Here is an 18676-nt window from a genome sequence, read left to right on the forward strand (position 1 = left end):
TCTGTCTAACAAATAAATAATTTAAAATATTTCTCAATTTATATGTTATGTTATTCATATTATATTATATATTCACCTCTGTATTAAAAATAGTCCACGCTTATGCGCAACCAGTAACGCAAAAAGACTAAACCAACATGACGTAACTGAATTCGGTTAAGCTTTTGGGTTTTTATTCGCCATCACATTTTTTAAATGCGTGGCATTATGTGTTACAATGAATTTTCAATGTGAAGATTGAACATATTTCTAAATAACAACCACCACAGTTGCAAAATCCTCACGCTTTCGTGGGAATATTTTTAATTTCCTTAATTTGATTTCGTCATAAATTACAGACAACATTACAGACAGATACAACGTGATAATGTTCTATCCCCGTGGGATGAGTTCGTGTGGCCTACTCTGCATAGCCTCTAATGTACATTGTGAATGAATTACCTGTTATGGGAAGAGTAGCCTATAGCTGCTCTAAGTTTAGCACGAACCATTTCACTTGGGTCGTTTCGCCAAAATCCATATTAAGAAATTACCTCACGGAGTGTGGGGGAGAGGTTTCAAGCAATGTGAATATTTGTTAACCCTTTGATGCACAACATTATATGGCTCTAAAATGACCCGACAGAGTTTTTAATATCTAGGCCTATTTTTAATATTCCAAATATTCCTCAATTAAATTGTTTTTGATCATCACAAATCGTTATGTTCGTTCTTAATTTTGGAAAAATGCGTTGTGTCTAAATGGACCCGAATTGCTTTCTTGATTCAATCATGTGGCTTGAGATTCAAATATTTTGCATTTCATTTAACTTCTAGATATAATGTATTTGTTTTCCACACATGTACAAAAAAATCACACTGAAAATAAGTCACAGAATAATGACTCAGTTTTGACAAAAATGTGAGATAGAATTCCAAAGTGATAATTCCAAGGTGAAATTGCTTATTTTTCCTTTCTAACTTTCATTTGTAAGGCATGTGAGTTGGCAATGTGATATGGTACTGATGTGTGATGTTAATTTGTCTACTCTCTTATTTTTACACTACAATTCCCTAAAGTTGAGTTACGGGATCGACTACAGTTCAAATTAGCAGTTATGGTATTCAAATGTGTAAAAGTGGCAAATAAATATATTTAAAGTGTTAAATGGGTTTGTCTAAATAACGCAAATGAAAATTCTTAATTTATTATTGAAGTATCTATTGTATGTAAACTTGATCTAGAAACAAAAAATCCCGGGGGGATGTTCATATTTCATAGATCGTGGAAAAAAACATTCTGAAACAATTTAATTTCAAATGATGAATCAGAAAAACAGCCATGCATGTAAAAACTGAAAATGAATACCTGCCATGTGTATTACAATGTGATGTAGGCCTATGTCATCAGTGCAAATCAATTCCAAACTATTAATACAATTTATTTAACTAAATCGGAACTTAGTGCACACTGCTTTGATTTGTAATAATTCGGATATAGTAGCCTACTGTTGGTGGGCATTTTCCATGCTGTAATGGAAATTTCGCCTTAGAAGCGTGGTTCTTTTCTGGGATTTCCACAACCACCATGCAAATCCCCCCCCCCCCCCCCCCCTCTCTCTCTCTCTCTCTCTCTCTCTCTCTCTCTCTCTCTCTCTCTCTCTCTCTCTTTCTCTCTGAAATGTTTATGGAAACAGTTTCAGGCAAAAATCTAAAATATCTTTAAACAAAAGTTTGTCTAATATAGCGTTATCACAGTTGTACTGTAGTTATTTGTGTTAAAATGACATATATTTATTTAAGAAAGTTTTTTTAAGAAAGAACAAATTTACATTTTCATTGTGCTTTCTTTACTAGTCAAAAAAGATAGTGGTCTTTATGTGATATAAGCTTTCCTGTAGCTCAGTGGTAAGAGCATTGCGTTAACACCTATGTAAATTACCTATGTAAAATGTATAGGATAATGCCATGTAAGTCGCTTTGGATAAAAGCGTCTGAAAAATGCCTAAAATGTAATATTACTTACTTGTCATTTCTACTGCTTATTTATCTGTTTGATTTTGTCCTCATTTATCTTTTTATATTCTTATTTTAATGTTTTACTCATCATTCGTCTATTTTCATTTCATGCTATAAAAATATATTTTTACTCAGGCGCGTATTATGCCAGCCCTAATGTGCGACAGGGAACAGAGAGGCCCTCTGTCGTTTAAGCGCCGTTTGGAAAACCAGGCCAATGCATTATATATGTTTCTCATCTGATTGAAATCTACAACATCCTGGTTGCTTTTTCGGTAAATTGTTTTTCTGCATTACCCGAGTGACCCATTATATTGTTCCGTGCATAAATCTGTTTAAAAAAATGTCAGTTATACTCTTTACGCGGATTACAAAGTTTATTAGCCAACCGGCTATCGATGAATGGACGGCTAACTAACCTTTGCAAGTTCAAGTGCTCTTGACAGTATGTTATACTTGTTTTCTGTGTATACGGTGTATTATTACATTAACGTGCAGTCACATGTTCAATTGCGTCGTGAATAGTTGTATTCATGTAGATGTGTATAACGAAGAACAAAAGAAACGGAGCAACTTGCATTTGTTCTGTAGCTCTGCGCTGAGTAAACATGACCATTTTTATTCCGAGGTCTGCGGATGTGTGTATTTTAAATACACCATGTGTACATAAATATCGAGTGTTCTCAGTTATTTTCATGAATTCATTTGTGTGACCGTGTGTTATGTTAAGACGTTGTGTTATATAGTGAAGCATCTCCTTGGTATGTGGTTATAGGTGCTGTTGAGCTCTTTTGTCGACAGCAACCATGTTTCTGTACAATCTGACCCTGCAGCGGGCGACTGGCATCACCCATGCCATCCATGGCAACTTCTCAGGTATAGCAGATTGATTTCTTTATATTTAGTCATAGGTTTTTACAGTTGTTTGGGCAATTCCAAATACAAGTTTTGTATTAAGCCTGTAATTACTGTCTGTTTTTGCTCTCAATTCTAGGAACCAAGCAGCAGGAGATTGTTGTTTCCCGTGGAAAGATTCTGGAGCTGCTGCGTCCTGATGCCAACACAGGCAAAGTCCACACACTACTTACTATGGAGGTGTTTGGCGTTATCCGATCCCTCATGGCCTTCAGGCTGACAGGCGGAACTAAAGGTCAATAGTTTCAGCTCGTAACATTTCTTTAGCAAAACTGAAGGATATGCTTTCTCCTGTTGTTTTATTGTTCATGTAAAGTCATTTGCATTCATTTTCTTTCTTCATCCTAGACTATGTTGTGGTTGGCAGTGATTCTGGTCGTATTGTAATCTTGGAGTACCATTCCTCCAAGAACATGTTTGAGAAGATACACCAGGAGACCTTTGGGAAGAGTGGCTGCAGACGCATCGTGCCAGGGCAGTTCCTTGCTGTGGACCCTAAGGGCAGAGCTTTTATGATAGGTAACACTACTATTGTTATGGATTGCATTATCACTTCGCAGAGGTTTTTATTTAATTTATAGTTCCTTTCTGTTTTTGTATTGCGGGACACTAACTGAAAGGAACATTTTTGTTTGACATGTTTTCTCTTATATTTTAACTTTGGGCTTCCATATTGTTTCAGGTGCCATAGAGAAGCAAAAGTTGGTATATATCCTGAACAGAGATGCAGCTGCCCGTCTTACCATCTCCTCCCCCCTGGAGGCACACAAAGCCAATACGCTCGTCTACCACGTGGTTGGGGTGGATGTTGGCTTTGAGAACCCCATGTTTGCCTGCTTAGAAATGGATTATGAGGTCAGTTGTTTTTTGTGCCCAGTTTCACAGACAAGGCTTTAGGCTAGTCCCAGACTAAAATGAATGTTTGACCTGTCTTAACTGATTTTAACTTGCCCTGAAATATCTTAAATATATTAGTGCCATTGTTATGTCTCAAGATGCAATTCAGTAATGCATTTTCATAAAAGTGACCGACATATTTTAATTCAACTAAGGCATAGTCCTGGTTTAAGCAGTGTCTGTGAAACTGGGTCTTAGAGTTTTATATAAATATAAGGCAGCATTGTAATTGTTGTGTTTTCTACCTCTGTTCAAATTAGTCTGTCATAAAAAAAAAATAATCATGCCCACAGAGCCTCAGAAACTGATGTTACAATTGTTTGTCTCAATGTTTGTAGGAGGCGGATAATGATCCCACTGGAGAGGCTGCAGCAAACACGCAACAGACTCTGACCTTCTATGAGCTGGACTTGGGACTTAACCATGTGGTGCGCAAGTACAGCGAGGCACTGGAGGAACACGGCAACTTCCTCATCACAGGTGCTCACCTATCAGAGTGATGAAAATAGATGTAATCGTAAGATTGACAAGATTGCAACACTTTTAGCAGTTTTAAAATGTCACAATTGCGTGAACATCTATATTAGGGTCTTGTCTTTCGATCAAAACTTTAGTTCTTTGCTGCAGAAATGATGAATATCATGTCTCTTCTCTGACTTCTTGGTGAAGAAAGTCTTGTTATTTCTGATCTTTATGCTAAGAACACAGCATTTATTTATTTTCTAAGTGTCTTGAGTTTTTGTGCTATTCTGATCGTTAAACCTGTGTTGTAGTGCCTGGTGGTTCTGATGGACCCAGTGGTGTGCTGATTTGCTCTGAGAACTACATCACCTACAAAAACTTTGGAGACCAGCCTGACATCCGTTGTCCAATCCCTCGCAGAAGGGTGAGTTGTGTAATTGGCCTTCCAGTTTGAGCTCAGTATGCTAAACAGGACATGTTAGTTTTGAAATGATGAGCTTTTCATGTCTCTTCTCTGACTTTAACTGGAGATGCATAAAAGACTGATCTCAACTATTTGTTTTTGACTTGTGTGCTTTTGTCTAGTCCATCTGGCTCATTCCTGTTGTTTTTAGGAAAAATGATATGCAGATGTGACCTCAATGCCTTTGCTTTTTTCCCCTTTCTCCGGATACATCAGAATGACCTGGATGATCCTGAGCGAGGCATGATCTTTGTCTGCTCGGCCACCCACAAGACCAAGTCTATGTTTTTCTTTCTAGCCCAGACAGAGCAGGGAGACATCTTTAAGGTTACCCTGGAAACAGATGAAGAAATGGTAAGAGCACAAAGCTAAGGACTGGGTCGTCATCTTATTTATTGGTTAATGGATGTCTGGAGATTTTAAAGTACATTTGTTTATATTCTGATACTTAGCTGTGGTCCACTTGTCTTAGTTTGAATAAGCACTGGGATGTCTAACTTCCGTTGCAGAAGTTTATCTCTTAATGAAAATAAGATTTACTTATTGTCAGAGAAAGCCCTATATGACAGATACATTAAACTCCATTGAAAATTTAACTCCACGCATGGTGCAAGATTAAATACTTTTCACACTTATTCTTTTAGGTGACAGAGATCAGGATGAAGTATTTTGATACTATCCCTGTGGCTACAGCCATGTGTGTTTTGAAGACTGGATTCTTATTTGTTTCTTCAGAGTTTGGAAACCAGTAAGTATTGCTGTCATGATTCAAAACATTTTGAAGAGTTTGTGACATGTGCCCATGTTTTTTTGGCTAAACTGTTTTTGATAATCTGACACCGCAGAATGTATGTACAAGTTTAATTAGCTTGAAACGTATGTGGTCTGAATATAAACATGATTCCCTCATGTTCTGTGTAACCTGAGACTCTTCACTGAAAGCATTGCCTGTGTAAATGCCCTGTTGAGTACATTGTGTTATATAATGCTTTTGCTGTGTGAATTTAAAAACATGCTTTGATTTTGTTAGCTACCTGTATCAGATTGCCCATTTGGGAGATGACGATGAGGAACCAGAGTTTTCCTCTGCCATGCCTCTGGAGGAGGGCGACACATTCTTTTTCCAGCCCCGCCCTCTCAAGAACCTGGTCCTGGTGGATGAGCAAGAAAATCTTTCTCCCATCATGTCTTGCCAGGTATGTGAATGTGTATTTTGCCATCAATCACATAAGCGTGTAAATGCTTCAACTGGCTGCAGGCCCAACTAGCGTAAAGCTAATGGAAAATGTACTGTTAAGTTGTTGTGGAAATAGTTGCTTAGGAATGAATTTCTGTTTTGGTGACTCTGGAAGACTGATATGCATGTTGATATGAGTAATGGGAAAAAACTGCTATAGTCGTAATGTGTTGCTGTTTTGTGTCAGTTCTAAAAGCTACAAGTCTTTCATAACTGGTGATAAACTTAGAACATTACATTTTCATCACTATCTGCAGATTGCAGATTTGGCCAATGAAGACACTCCACAGCTATATGTGTCATGTGGCAGGGGACCCAGATCTACACTGAGAGTTCTAAGACATGGACTTGAGGTTTGTGACACTAACAGTCATGTCATCTTTTCTCAACTCTGTTGCAACATGGAACTTTGACACCCACCGTATCGAAGCAAAACTCTGCAAGTTGTGTGGTTTCACACTTTTGCTTCTAGGAATTTCCAGAGGTTATTTATACTTAATGTGTTGTTAAATTTTTTTTTCTAGGTGTCAGAAATGGCTGTTTCGGAACTGCCTGGTAACCCTAATGCTGTGTGGACTGTCAGGAGACATGTGGAAGGTGAGAGATCCACTCAAAATATGGGTGGGCAATATGACCAAAATGTAATCTTGGGAGTCATCAGGCGTTTCTCAATATGTGGTCTTGTGTCCTTGTGTTCTCGCTCTACGTCATCAATAACAGCCAAATCCGGTTCAAATACTTTAGAACGCATGAAAGTACCGTATGTGTTCTTGATATCAAGCAGCCTTGCGCACCTATAGAATCAGCTTAGTCACTGCGGCGCGTCCATCTAAGTTTGTTTTTCCAAGGCTGCCTCGCAAGACTAGTCTCCACAAGAACACAAGTCTGTTCTTCGCGTTTTTGGAATTGAGAAAGGGCCATCGTGTGTAGGGATGCACCGATACCAGTTTTTCTCTGCCGATCCGATTCCGATACTGAACTTTCAAATATCGGCCGATACCGATCCAAATCCGATATCAGTTATTGTTGACCTTTTAAGGTTTAGAAATGTCTGTAACTCACACAGTCATTAAATTTATCTGCTTAAAGTCAAGCTTTGCATATTCATGAAATACATCAAAACTTAGATAATTAATATACACAGTATGACGGACATCTTTATTAAGAACACTGTGCTAAACTTATAATTGAAATAAATTACATTTAATCAAGCTATGGAGTCATCCAAATGACAATCTGTATTTTCCTGAAGCTGAAATCACGCTGTTGTTTGTGATCCTCGCAACTCTTTAGCATGTAGCACAGCACTCTGCAATGCGTAACCAGAATCCATCCCATGCGCGGTTAAACTCAAAAGGGAATGGGACACACGTCGGAGCTCCAAATATTAGCAGTGAAGCTCAAAGATTTTACATCTTTTAACTGATCCGCAACATGCGACGTCACTATAAAATAACTCGGGCAAAGCTGTTTCAGAAATGTATTTACGCGATGGTAAAGTAACGCGGTTCAGGCGACGGAAGCCTACATTTTCCACAACAGAGAGAGGCTGATTATCTAGTACAATAAATTCCACAACTTTTTTTTGTCGTCTTTGTGAAATTTTTCTTGCCTTTGAAATAATTCCTGCAAGGTTTGGTGCTTTAATTCGTCCTTTTTGCGTTTCGCTTGTACAAACTCTTCGTGATCTTTTCCGTGATGCTTCTGAAGATGTTTGATTAAATGTGTCGTGTTGTAACGCGCAACAGTACTTACACACAGGCAGCTGTGCTGCTTTCTGTTGTTTCAAGCGTGAAATATTTCCACATCTGCGACATCTTCAACGTGCTGAAATTTCCATATAGGCATAAAGTTGGGTCCTGAAAGGTCTCCCCACTAAACTCGCCTGTCGGGCCATTACGCAAAATAAATTTCAAAGTATTTAATTATTGTTTTAAGTAAATGCATTTTTCTCAAAATAAACGAACGTTTTCTATTATCTTAAATACAGCTCCCCGTTCAACAATTGCTGGTAATTTGGTATCGGATTTGGATCGGTTGTGCTGACTCGCGCATGATCGATACCCGATCCATTCAAAAAGGTATGGATCGGAGCCAAATCCGATCCAGAGTATCGGATCGGTACATCCCTAATCGTGTGTCAATTTTTGTAAAGACATGCTATGACGGTTACTTCTTTAAGTTGCTTTAACTAACATGCTGGAGTTACAGTGACTTCAAAGAGCATTTGTGCAAGTATATACAAGTGCACAATAGAAACAACCGTTAAAGTCAGAAAGCTGTGCATGCTTCCACTTGAAAACTGTTCACCAGATTCTACTGAAGATCAACAATGCTTTGTGTAACGTGGTTGGCGTGTACCCTAGGACAAGCTGTGCTTTGAGAAACTGTCAGTTGATTTTAAGTGCAAGTGTGCTGTTTCAGCTCTGTAGAATTCATAAATGCGGTCTGCAGGCTTGAGTCTGAAGAAAAGCAGTTTCATTTTGACTGGGGACTTCTGTGAGAAGCCAGTACAACCTTGTTTCACCTTTTAAGGGACTTGTTTAAATCAATTGAGCTCCTAAAAGAATATTCATAAGCTTCTCGATATAACACATGCTATTGTGCACCATCGGGCTAATAATAAATCCCAAGTCATGTTGGTGTGCCTCAGTTGTTGTGTGTGAGGTCTTATATGGCAGATATTTCTATAAGTTGTATGATAAACCTGGGTTTCCTTTTCACAGATGAGTTTGATGCGTACATCATCGTGTCCTTCGTTAATGCCACCTTGGTTCTTTCCATTGGAGAGACTGTGGAGGAAGTGACAGACTCTGGGTTCCTGGGCACAACACCCACACTGTCCTGCTCGTTGCTGGGGGAAGACGCACTTGTGCAAGTAAGCGACATCTGTGACCTACATCTTTTCCCGACATTTACACACACAGTATCCCATTCTTTGAGATTTACTGTTAGGTTTGCTTGTAAACATAACCCTTGTTTGTCCATCACCATGTTTTATAATCACCGTTCAACAAAAATCTTTCGAGATTTTCTTAAGATGCTCCATGATCACGCCTGGATGTTTTCTTGATTTACTCCGTGTTTGCAGGTGTACCCTGATGGGATCCGTCACATCCGTGCGGATAAGAGAGTGAATGAATGGAAGACTCCAGGAAAGAAGACCATCGTCCGATGTGCTGTGAATCAGAGGCAGGTGGTCATCGCTTTGACTGGAGGAGAACTTGTGTATTTTGAGATGGATCCGGTAAGTTATCATCATGTTTTTTTCTTCAATACATATTCTCAGTGTCCTGTATTAAAATTCTTTCTACGTTCAGTCTGGACAGCTGAATGAATACACAGAAAGGAAGGAGATGTCTGCAGATGTGGTGTGCATGAGCCTGGCAAACGTGCCCCCTGGTGAACAGCGCTCTCGTTTCCTGGCTGTCGGGTTGGTAGACAATACTGTCCGCATCATCTCCCTGGATCCATCGGTGAGTCTTCCAAATTGATTAAACATTATTGTAACAGTTATTTGAGAGATTGTGTATAACTTGTGTATCTCTTTGTTGTACAGGACTGTCTTCAGCCTTTGAGCATGCAGGCTCTTCCGGCCCAGCCCGAGTCTCTTTGTATCGTGGAAATGGGCGGAGTGGAAAAACAGGATGAACTGGGTGAAAAAGGCACTATCGGCTTTCTCTACCTCAACATTGGTCTGCAGGTAGGTGATTTGCTGATTTGACACCAAGCAGGGTTCCCACTCTTCTTGAAAGGGCTTGAAAGTATTCTAAAGTAGCTGTTGGCGGGGTAATGGTAGGGGAAACACTGATGCTCCCAAAAGTTTTAATGTGGGAGTAATTCACTTTTACTGTGTGTTTGGGAGGAGGTTTGGCTCCAATCATCCAGGCACTTGTCATTCTGTATATATAGAATATATTTTTTATTCTTTTTAATAACGTATAAGAGATTTATATTTACATATTATTAAACCAAATTGAATGTTAGTCTTTTTTTTAATATAATATTTAAAATCAATACATTATGTAATTTACTCTTGAAGCAAGTAGCCATGAAATAAGCGGGATGGATAATGTACAGCCGGTCGGGTTGTCTTTTAAAAAAATACTTTTGTGTGACACTTGTCTCTGCTTCTGTCCTGATCACACTGTCAGGTTTATTATATCTTGATAACTGGATGCCTGTACAGTACACTATCCCATACTTGCATTGGAAGGTCTCCACAGTTACTATGAAGGATAAGCCAAATCACTAATTGATCAGTGTGGATTTTCAAAATTCCTCAAGATTATCAGTATTATAAGAAATTAGATGAGACATTTTTATACTCCACGTAGTCTGTAAATCATTAAAAACCAATGTGAAATGTAAACATTATTGTGCTTTTTGTTCAAAAAAACTTCAGCTCCCTTTTGTTTATGGACAGTTTTGTCCTCCCCAATATGGCAGCATTCTTAACCCAATACAGCAACAGGGCAAAGCTCTCAATCTGCTGTTCATGTATGTCTCTGACTGCATGTACCCTTTGCTAACAGACTTCTGTCTCTCTTCGCAAAGGACCATTTCAGATGTTCACTGGTTTGCAACGTCCTTAAAAATGGTATCCTTTTCCCAAAACTGTCTGGTTTAATTGTCCTTGAAAGTCCTTAAATTTGGTAATAATGAAAGTGATTCTGTGGGAACCCTGATTAAAGTTGAATATGGAAAGTTGTGGCCCAGAAACATTTCTGCAGTATGTGAATGTGGTCTGGTTGAACTTTTCCCAAAATAAAAATTCTGTAATTTACTTGCCCTCGTACCAAATCTGCGTAAATGTCATTCTGATGAACACTGACAATATCTGATGAAAATTTAAGATATATGTAGGGCTGCAACTAACGATTATTTTTATTGTCGATTAATCAGTAGATGATTATTTCGATTAGTCGACTAATCTACCAATTACTTTTCTGATAAATCTTGTGCTTGTTGTTTTACCATTTAAATTATTTTGTAAACTTTCCAGTAAAATAGTAAGTGAAGCTTTTACCGTTAGTATTTTAAACTTTTAAAGTTTTATTAAATCATTTTCTAAAAACATACTTCAATTTAATTCAGTTTATTCAAACATAGATATTGCCTAAAAGTGCAAAACAGCCTGAAATGCAACATGTTTATGAAAGGAGCAAAGTCCAATTAAACAATGCCTAATGCAGTGCAAAAAAAGGCACCATATAGTTTAAAGACGTTACTTTAAACAGTGAACAGTGCACAAAAATATGGGGGGGACTGTGTCACAAATTTTAAGTAACTTCACAAAGTTCTAGTTACATTTCATAAAGGGTAATGCATGACAACAATAATAGTATTTTAGAAGCCAAACAATCCAAAAGTGGGACGAGACAGCGGGGTTTTACAGAGCTCGCTCCGCGCTGACATGTCATCTGTGCAAATCAATGGACCGAGCGGACATGTTTCCTTATGCCACCATATTATTACCAATAATGTGCTAGCCGATAGCTTCAGCTCTAGAGTGACGTCTATTATGAGTCATTGACCATAACAAAGGCTCATCGGAGAGTCACAGGATGTTATCTCTTGAGTCATGCTGCCATGGTATGCCATTAGAGTGAACAAATCACTGTTAGGCCGAACTCTGTTTGAAGTTTTCCCACAATTAACATGATTTTGGTCTGGTTTTATTTAATATTTTTATCTTGTCATTTGTACTATGCCTGGAGCAGAACCCGCCATTACTCCAAATTACGTAAATCATGAACCTTTCCTTTAATATGGCATTGTGAATTGGTCTGGCTGCTACAACTTATACTAATCAATTACATAAGACAGTAGTCATGGTTGTTAGAAGGCATGGACTTGCGTTCTGTCTTGCACTAATTTCCTCTTTGTTTTAGAACGGAGTTTTGCTGCGTACAGTTTTGGACCCAGTGACTGGAGATCTGTCTGATACTCGCACCCGTTATCTCGGCTCTCGTCCTGTCAAGCTTTTTAGAGTCCGGATGCAGGCCCAAGAAGCTGTGAGTCATCCCTGCTATTGATATCAGCACAGTATTCTCACACAGCATGATGGTTTGCTGACTTTATTATGTTACATTTAACTTCTGCAGGTTCTGGCCATGTCCAGTCGCTCATGGCTGAGTTATTCATATCAGTCTCGTTTCCACCTGACCCCACTGTCATATGAAACCTTGGAATACGCCTCAGGCTTTGCGTCCGAGCAGTGTCCAGAGGGCATCGTTGCCATCTCCACCAACACACTGAGGTAAATGCACAAAAGCTCTGCATACACTTGAGTAACATACTTTTGGCATTGTTATGCTTTTTATCTGGTGAGAGGACAATTTTACAGTGAGAATATTAGAATAACATCAACCATATTGTGGTTGATATTTGGTTTGTTCCTAATTTTCTGCTTCATTTCTAAAATTTGTGGTTTTGAGGAGATATCTGTGAGTCTGTCATGTTTTGACACCAGTTTGTGATTACACATTGTCTGGCCAACGATTTTCCAAGTCTGGTTCTTTGCTGAAAGCCTGGTGCTAAGGTGTCCACACCAAAAGGGCACCACTTCCTGAGAAAAACAGTACTTCATCTAATACAATGAGCTCCCCACAGGGTTTGCCTCTCCATCTCAGACAGAATACCACAATGAATGATAATTACCAACTTACACCTATACATCTGTTCTCCTCTCCAACTCTCCTCTTTCTGTCCATCTCCACTCCAAGAACTTCAAAGCTCACCCATGAACTAGGACGGAGTCCTTTAAAATGTAAATTATTGTTGTGTGGAGGAAGAACATGGAAGCTGGAGGGTTTGGGCTTTTTAGCTTGCAATTTCTTACAATGCCTTTAATGTATTCCCTTACCTATCATCTTCCTCCCACAGGATTTTGGCACTAGAGAAACTGGGCGCTGTCTTTAACCAGGTGGCGTTCCCAATGCAGTACACACCTCGCAAGTTCGTCATCCACCCGGAGACCAACAACCTGATTTTGATCGAAACGGACCATAATGCCTACACTGAGGCCACCAAAGCCCAACGCAAGCAGCAGATGGCCGAGGTCAGTGAAACTGCCCTTTTTAAGGGGCAACATCAGGAAACCAGATACTTAAGTCCCAGCTTTTTATCTCCTTTGGAATTTTCTCCTTATCTCAGTTTAAGCTTTCCCCCTCTCCTCTGACTCACTCGCTGTTAGTAATTCAGCAAATGCTGGAATATAGAAGGCAAGTGTGCATTTTCAAAATGTCATAATTTCTCTTTTTTTGGCTGGGGTATTTCATTTTGACAAGCTGTAAAAGTGACACAATGAAATTTGAATGATGTGGTTAATGTGGTGATCCCACACACATCAATCATATTGATGGAATACGTCTGGTGTCTCTAAAAAGAATAAACAATCAGTCCATAAACTGTGCTGGACAATGAATGTTTACAATTTGGAATTTACTGTTTAAGGATTGTTGTCTTTTGTTTGTACAAAATGTCTCGAAAAGCTCCTGATATACAGAACATGGCCAAAAATATGTGAACATCGTCTTTTAAATTACAGGTTTAGCCGGTGCTCTCACTTCCAATGAAGACAAATTTGTTGTACTGTGGGGTACAGTGACATTCTAGAGAGTTTTGTGCTTCTGGCTCCCACTAGATTATTATTATGCTGAAACCATCCTCAGTCTTACCGCAAAGCAAATTATTGTGTTTGGAACATGAGTGGCCTGCACAAAGCCCCAACTTTAACCACATTGAGCACTTTTGTAATGAATTGGAACGCAGGCTTCGAGGAAGACCTCATCCCCCAACAACAGTATCTGACCTCACTGATAATCTTCCGTCTAAATCGGATCAAGTGTTATTTCAACACCTTGTGGAAAAGCTTCTCTGCATAGTAGGTGCTGTTAGGTATAATCCACTTGTATTAAAGGTATAGGTTACCCCAAGATGAGTTAAGTTCCATCATTTACATGTTTTAACTTTGTGTGTACCAAAAAGAGACAAAACAAACTCAAAAATTACTAGTCAATAATATTGTACTAAGTTTTTTGTAACCGTCTATTACATCACCTTAAGTGCTTTTTTCTGTTTTGTAGGAAATGGTGGAGGCCGCAGGAGAGGATGAAAGGGAGCTGGCTGCTGAAATGGCAGCGGCATTTTTGAACGAAAACCTTCCAGAAGCTATCTTCGGGGCACCTAAAGCGGGTTCTGGGCAGTGGGCCTCACTGGTCCGTCTTATTAACCCTATTCAGGGCAACACACTGGACCTGGTCCAACTGGAGCAGAATGAAGCGGCTTTCAGGTGGGGGAGGATGAGAGTTCTTTTATTAAAGACGTCATGGATGGGGTTGGGATAAAAAATCAATTCCAATTTGGAATCAAATGGTTAGGAATCCGATCGGAAAGCGAAAATAATCGGTATCGGATACTTGATATATAATTTTCAATTCCTCTTATCAATTCCTATGTGCATTTTTTCAGAAATGTGCATGTTTACCTGTAATCTCCTGATACCTCAATAAAAGCCCTAAGGAAAATATACCATATTGTTATTATAGAAAGCATAGTTAAACTATAGTATTTGGATTGCGACATGCATTTGCATTGGAAGCACACATTAACCTAGTTTCGTTAGTTAACTACAGTTTAACCATGATGTAGCTGAACTGTGGCAATACAAATTGTAATAAATCAGACTAAACACGGTTGCCATGTATACATATTTATACAAAACACCCACACCTTAAATGTGTGGGGTAATGTCATTGAAAAATAAATAACTGATGATGCCATTCAACATGGTGCCTTTTAAGGTATTCTTGTCTGTCTTGTCTATTTTTCCCCTCACCTTGTTCTTTCTCTTGTTTTGCAGTGTCGCTGCCTGTCGTTTTTCCAATGGAGGAGATGAGTGGTATGTGTTGGTGGGTGTAGCCAGAGATATGATATTAAATCCGCGCTCCGTTGGCGGAGGATACATTTACACTTACCGGCTGGGAGAGGGTGGGGACAAGCTGGAGTTTTTGCACAAGGTGAGTAGAACAGGAAATGCCCTGCCATGATATTACTAATTAGCCACATATGTTTGCTGCAAGTTAAAGAATGTGGAATTTCCCACAAATCATTAAATGCGCCTTTGTGTCACTTGCTCGCTTAACTGCCTTTCTGTGTTTTTCCTTATATGGCTGTTTGGGAAAGGCTACAAAAAATATTTCATTGTTTTTACTTTAAATAAAAGCCACATGTAACCTCAAGACCAGATTAAACTGATCAGGTTTTTACCCGTGTTTTGATTGACAGACGCCTGTTGAGGACGTTCCCCTGGCTATAGCTCCCTTTCAGGGGCGAGTGTTAGTGGGAGTGGGCAAGCTCCTTCGCATCTACGACCTGGGAAAGAAGAAACTTCTCCGCAAGTGTGAAAACAAGGTGACGGGCCAAAAATCTCTTTCCCAGAGGAAGCCGATTGCTGGTTTACAGTATTGAATGAGTAACGTCAATGACACACAGCTCTTGTACTCGCATTTGTTGATGCATAACCACATGAAACGCACTGAAACAGAAGCGTACACCACAATTCTTGACAGTTATTATATGGTAGCGGTTTACATGGAGAGTCACTATAGGGTTTTCTTAAAGTGATAGTTCACCCAAAAATGAAGGAGATTGTCATCAATTGCTCCTTTTTCCAGACCTGCAAAATAGTTTTGGTTTTTTTTGTTAAGGTTTTTATGTAGTTCTTATATACATTTTAAGCTCTTAAATTCTGTTGACTAATTGACACTTTCTTGTTTTTGCAGCATGTTCCTAACATAGTGACTGGTATCCACACCATTGGGCAGCGTGTGATTGTGTCTGATGTTCAGGAGAGTCTATTCTGGGTTCGATACAGACGCAACGAGAACCAGCTGATTATCTTCGCCGACGAAACATATCCTCGCTGGGTCACGACGGCCTGTTTGCTCGATTATGACACAATGGCTGCCGCTGATAAGTTTGGAAATATCTGCGTTGTGAGTATTGTCAGGTTTTGAGATTGGTTTATTTGCTTGGCAAAAATAAGCAGACCGCTCCCGAAAGAGATCTCAGTAAATCTGTGAAATTTATTTTGCTCAAAAAAAACATTGCATGCTGATTTTTGTTTTCAGGTCCGGCTGCCCCCCAACACCAGCGACGATGTTGATGAGGACCCCACAGGCAACAAAGCATTATGGGACAGAGGCCTGCTCAACGGAGCATCACAGAAGGTATCCTTCACTGACCTCTTAATACCTCTTGTCCCACAGGTTCCAGAAGCTGCTCACTACAGATCTGCCCTGACTATGTCTTGGCCTGTTTTTGTTTGTCTGGTCTGTACTGCGGTTGTTTCTCCCCACGCACACCCAGACCTGCACCCCGAAACTCTTGGCTGAAGTCCACTCTCTGATCTGCTTTTGAAACCTCAGCAGCAAATCTTGTCCCTTCGCCAGGCATCATTATGTACAAATTAGAAGCATGGAAATGTTTAGGTGGACACGAGGGAAAGTCCCTATTTGTACACCAGTGACTTGCGTCTAGATTTGACGGACATGCTAAAAGCATGTGTAAGCAAACCAGAGGTGGACTTGTTTGGGGTAGTTTACAGTGAAAATTGTCCGAGAACGCAGAATATCTGTATATGAAGAGTTTGGTTCCAAAATTCAACCAAAAAATTTTTTTATTTAGCTGTATTGTTGTAGTTTGTATGTCTTGGATTCATATTAATTTGAATGCACAGTAAAAAAAACATGATTTTTGAAAAACCCAAACTCTTTGTATATTGTGGCTATATCTGCAATCAAGCAAAATGACTTCTATATTATAAAAGTGAATGCTATTTGTTAGATTTACTGGTGAAGTAAAGTAACCGTTTGAAATAATTTATAAATTCATGTTTGTTGCTGTTTGATATTTCATTTATGCGAAAAACTCAATACACCACTCAAGTGTTTGTATCTAAAACATTTGTGTCGTTCACAGGCTGAGGTGATTATTAACTATCACATAGGAGAGACTGTGCTGTCCCTCCAGAAGACCACCCTCATCCCTGGAGGATCAGAGTCTTTGGTATACACCACACTATCAGGCGGCATCGGCATACTTGTGCCCTTCACTTCTCATGAGGTATAGTTCCTTAAAGCAGAAACAAGCAGTGCTAATGTGCCAATAGACCTTTGGAAGTGTAAAACCACTGAAGCAAAAGGGAACTTCTCTTGCTTAACTTTGACCAACCAGATAGGGACTGTGACGTTTATGATGCAACTTTCAGTTATCAAACATAATACTTGTGTGTTTTTAAAGGTACTTAAGTATGTTTTACATGCATAACATCAAGCATGTTTAAGATGAATGTGTCCATCTTATCTGTCTTCAGGATCATGACTTCTTCCAGCACTTGGAGATGCACATGCGCTCTGAGTTTCCTCCTCTTTGTGGCCGAGATCACCTCAGCTTCCGTTCCTACTATTTCCCTGTGAAGGTAAGCAGCAGCATGCATTTAATTATTCATTGCTTGAGTTACAGTGTTTTTGTTTATTGTAAACTTCATACATTTTTTCAGTGAACCAAAACCAACATACAAGTTAAATTACACAAATGAAAAACCTACAAATTAGTCAAGTTTTTGTAGTGGTTGGTTTTACCTGCACTTTTTCTCACTGACGTTTGCATTTTTCCAGAATGTGATCGATGGAGATCTGTGTGAGCAGTTTAACTCAATGGACCCCCATAAGCAAAAGAGCGTGGCCGCGGAGTTGGACCGCACTCCTCCAGAGGTGTCTAAAAAACTGGAAGACATCCGAACGCGCTATGCCTTCTAAGCTGACCATGAGAAAACCTTTTATTTTCCCAGGCTTCTATTGCTGTGGCCTAAAAACGTTTGTTCCGCAAGTATAGAAGCAACATTTTGGTTTAAGCAGAAGGATAATTTCTATTTAACTATGACCAGCTTGGAGCTTTCAGTTTTTGTGGTCAATGACCTTATCCTACTTGACTGTCACAAACACAGACTGCTAATGGTACTGTACTCAGTACACAGCTGTTCATCCATTTTCATCAAAGTCCTATATTGTTTGTGCAGAGTGTGATCTATTGAGGAAGCAAACCTTATATCTGTTGCTGAATTTGCAGCTTCCACCATGCAACATCCAGCTAAGTGTTGTATGAATCATGGTCTGCATATAATTTTTCCGTCATTCACATCTCAATGACATTAATGTTATTTCTTTTGAAGGTTAAGAGCTATTCTCATTATTGTAAAAACAGTGAATTTGTAATAAAATGGCTTTGGTTTATGTCTTTACTTGGAAATATCAAATCAGTTTGTTTTTAACTTTTTGTATTTTGGGGAAACATGACCAAATCCCCTGTCCTCCAAAAAATGCTGTAAGAAAGTTATATTTGTGTCATGGAGTGTGAGAGTTTTGTAAATAAACCTTTTTTACTTGGACCTGTATTTCCGTGTTTGTCATTGGACTTCTCTGTTTGTCTTGCAATTCTTGAGCACACAGGCAAAGCAGGTTTCAGCTCTTAACTCTGCCCCCTTTTTTTTATTCCTTTTTGGGGGAAGCATGATAATGATGATCCGTTTCACTCGTGATGGTGAGTCAGAGAGTCTTTGTCATTCAGATGTTAGTAGTACCCCTTTCATGCAGTTCACAAAATATTAAGCAAAAGTTAAGATTCCCACATGTATGAAC

The 18676-nt window shown here is 39.2% G+C and overlaps 1 protein-coding gene across 3 annotated transcripts; it reads left to right on the forward strand.

Moving 5' to 3' along the window:
* The first annotated feature begins 2142 nt into the window (after nt 1-2142).
* sf3b3 (splicing factor 3b, subunit 3) lies at nt 2143-18426 on the forward strand. Of its 3 annotated transcripts, none has more exons than XM_079465475.1 (27): nt 2143-2273; nt 2774-2874; nt 2993-3148; nt 3262-3432; nt 3596-3768; nt 4149-4290; nt 4584-4696; nt 4952-5089; nt 5380-5483; nt 5766-5931; nt 6230-6325; nt 6497-6569; nt 8699-8850; nt 9064-9219; nt 9293-9448; nt 9532-9675; nt 11867-11989; nt 12080-12234; nt 12861-13035; nt 14063-14268; nt 14839-14995; nt 15264-15389; nt 15761-15973; nt 16109-16207; nt 16959-17102; nt 17353-17457; nt 17657-18426. In XM_079465475.1, the coding sequence occupies exons 2-27, from the start codon at nt 2805-2807 to the stop codon at nt 17795-17797; spliced, it is 3654 nt and encodes a 1217-aa protein (XP_079321601.1). In that variant the 5' UTR covers nt 2143-2273; nt 2774-2804; the 3' UTR covers nt 17798-18426. The 3 variants fall into 3 exon arrangements, with proteins under 3 accessions (XP_079321601.1, XP_079321602.1, XP_079321603.1); XM_079465476.1 differs by having other exon boundaries at nt 2251-2443; XM_079465477.1 differs by lacking the exon at nt 2143-2273 and adding an exon at nt 2466-2626.
* The last annotated feature ends 250 nt before the right edge of the window (nt 18427-18676 follow it).

The sequence above is a fragment of the Barbatula barbatula genome (genome assembly GCF_947034865.1).
Source record: "Barbatula barbatula genome assembly, chromosome: 10".
Taxonomy (NCBI): domain Eukaryota; kingdom Metazoa; phylum Chordata; class Actinopteri; order Cypriniformes; family Nemacheilidae; genus Barbatula; species Barbatula barbatula.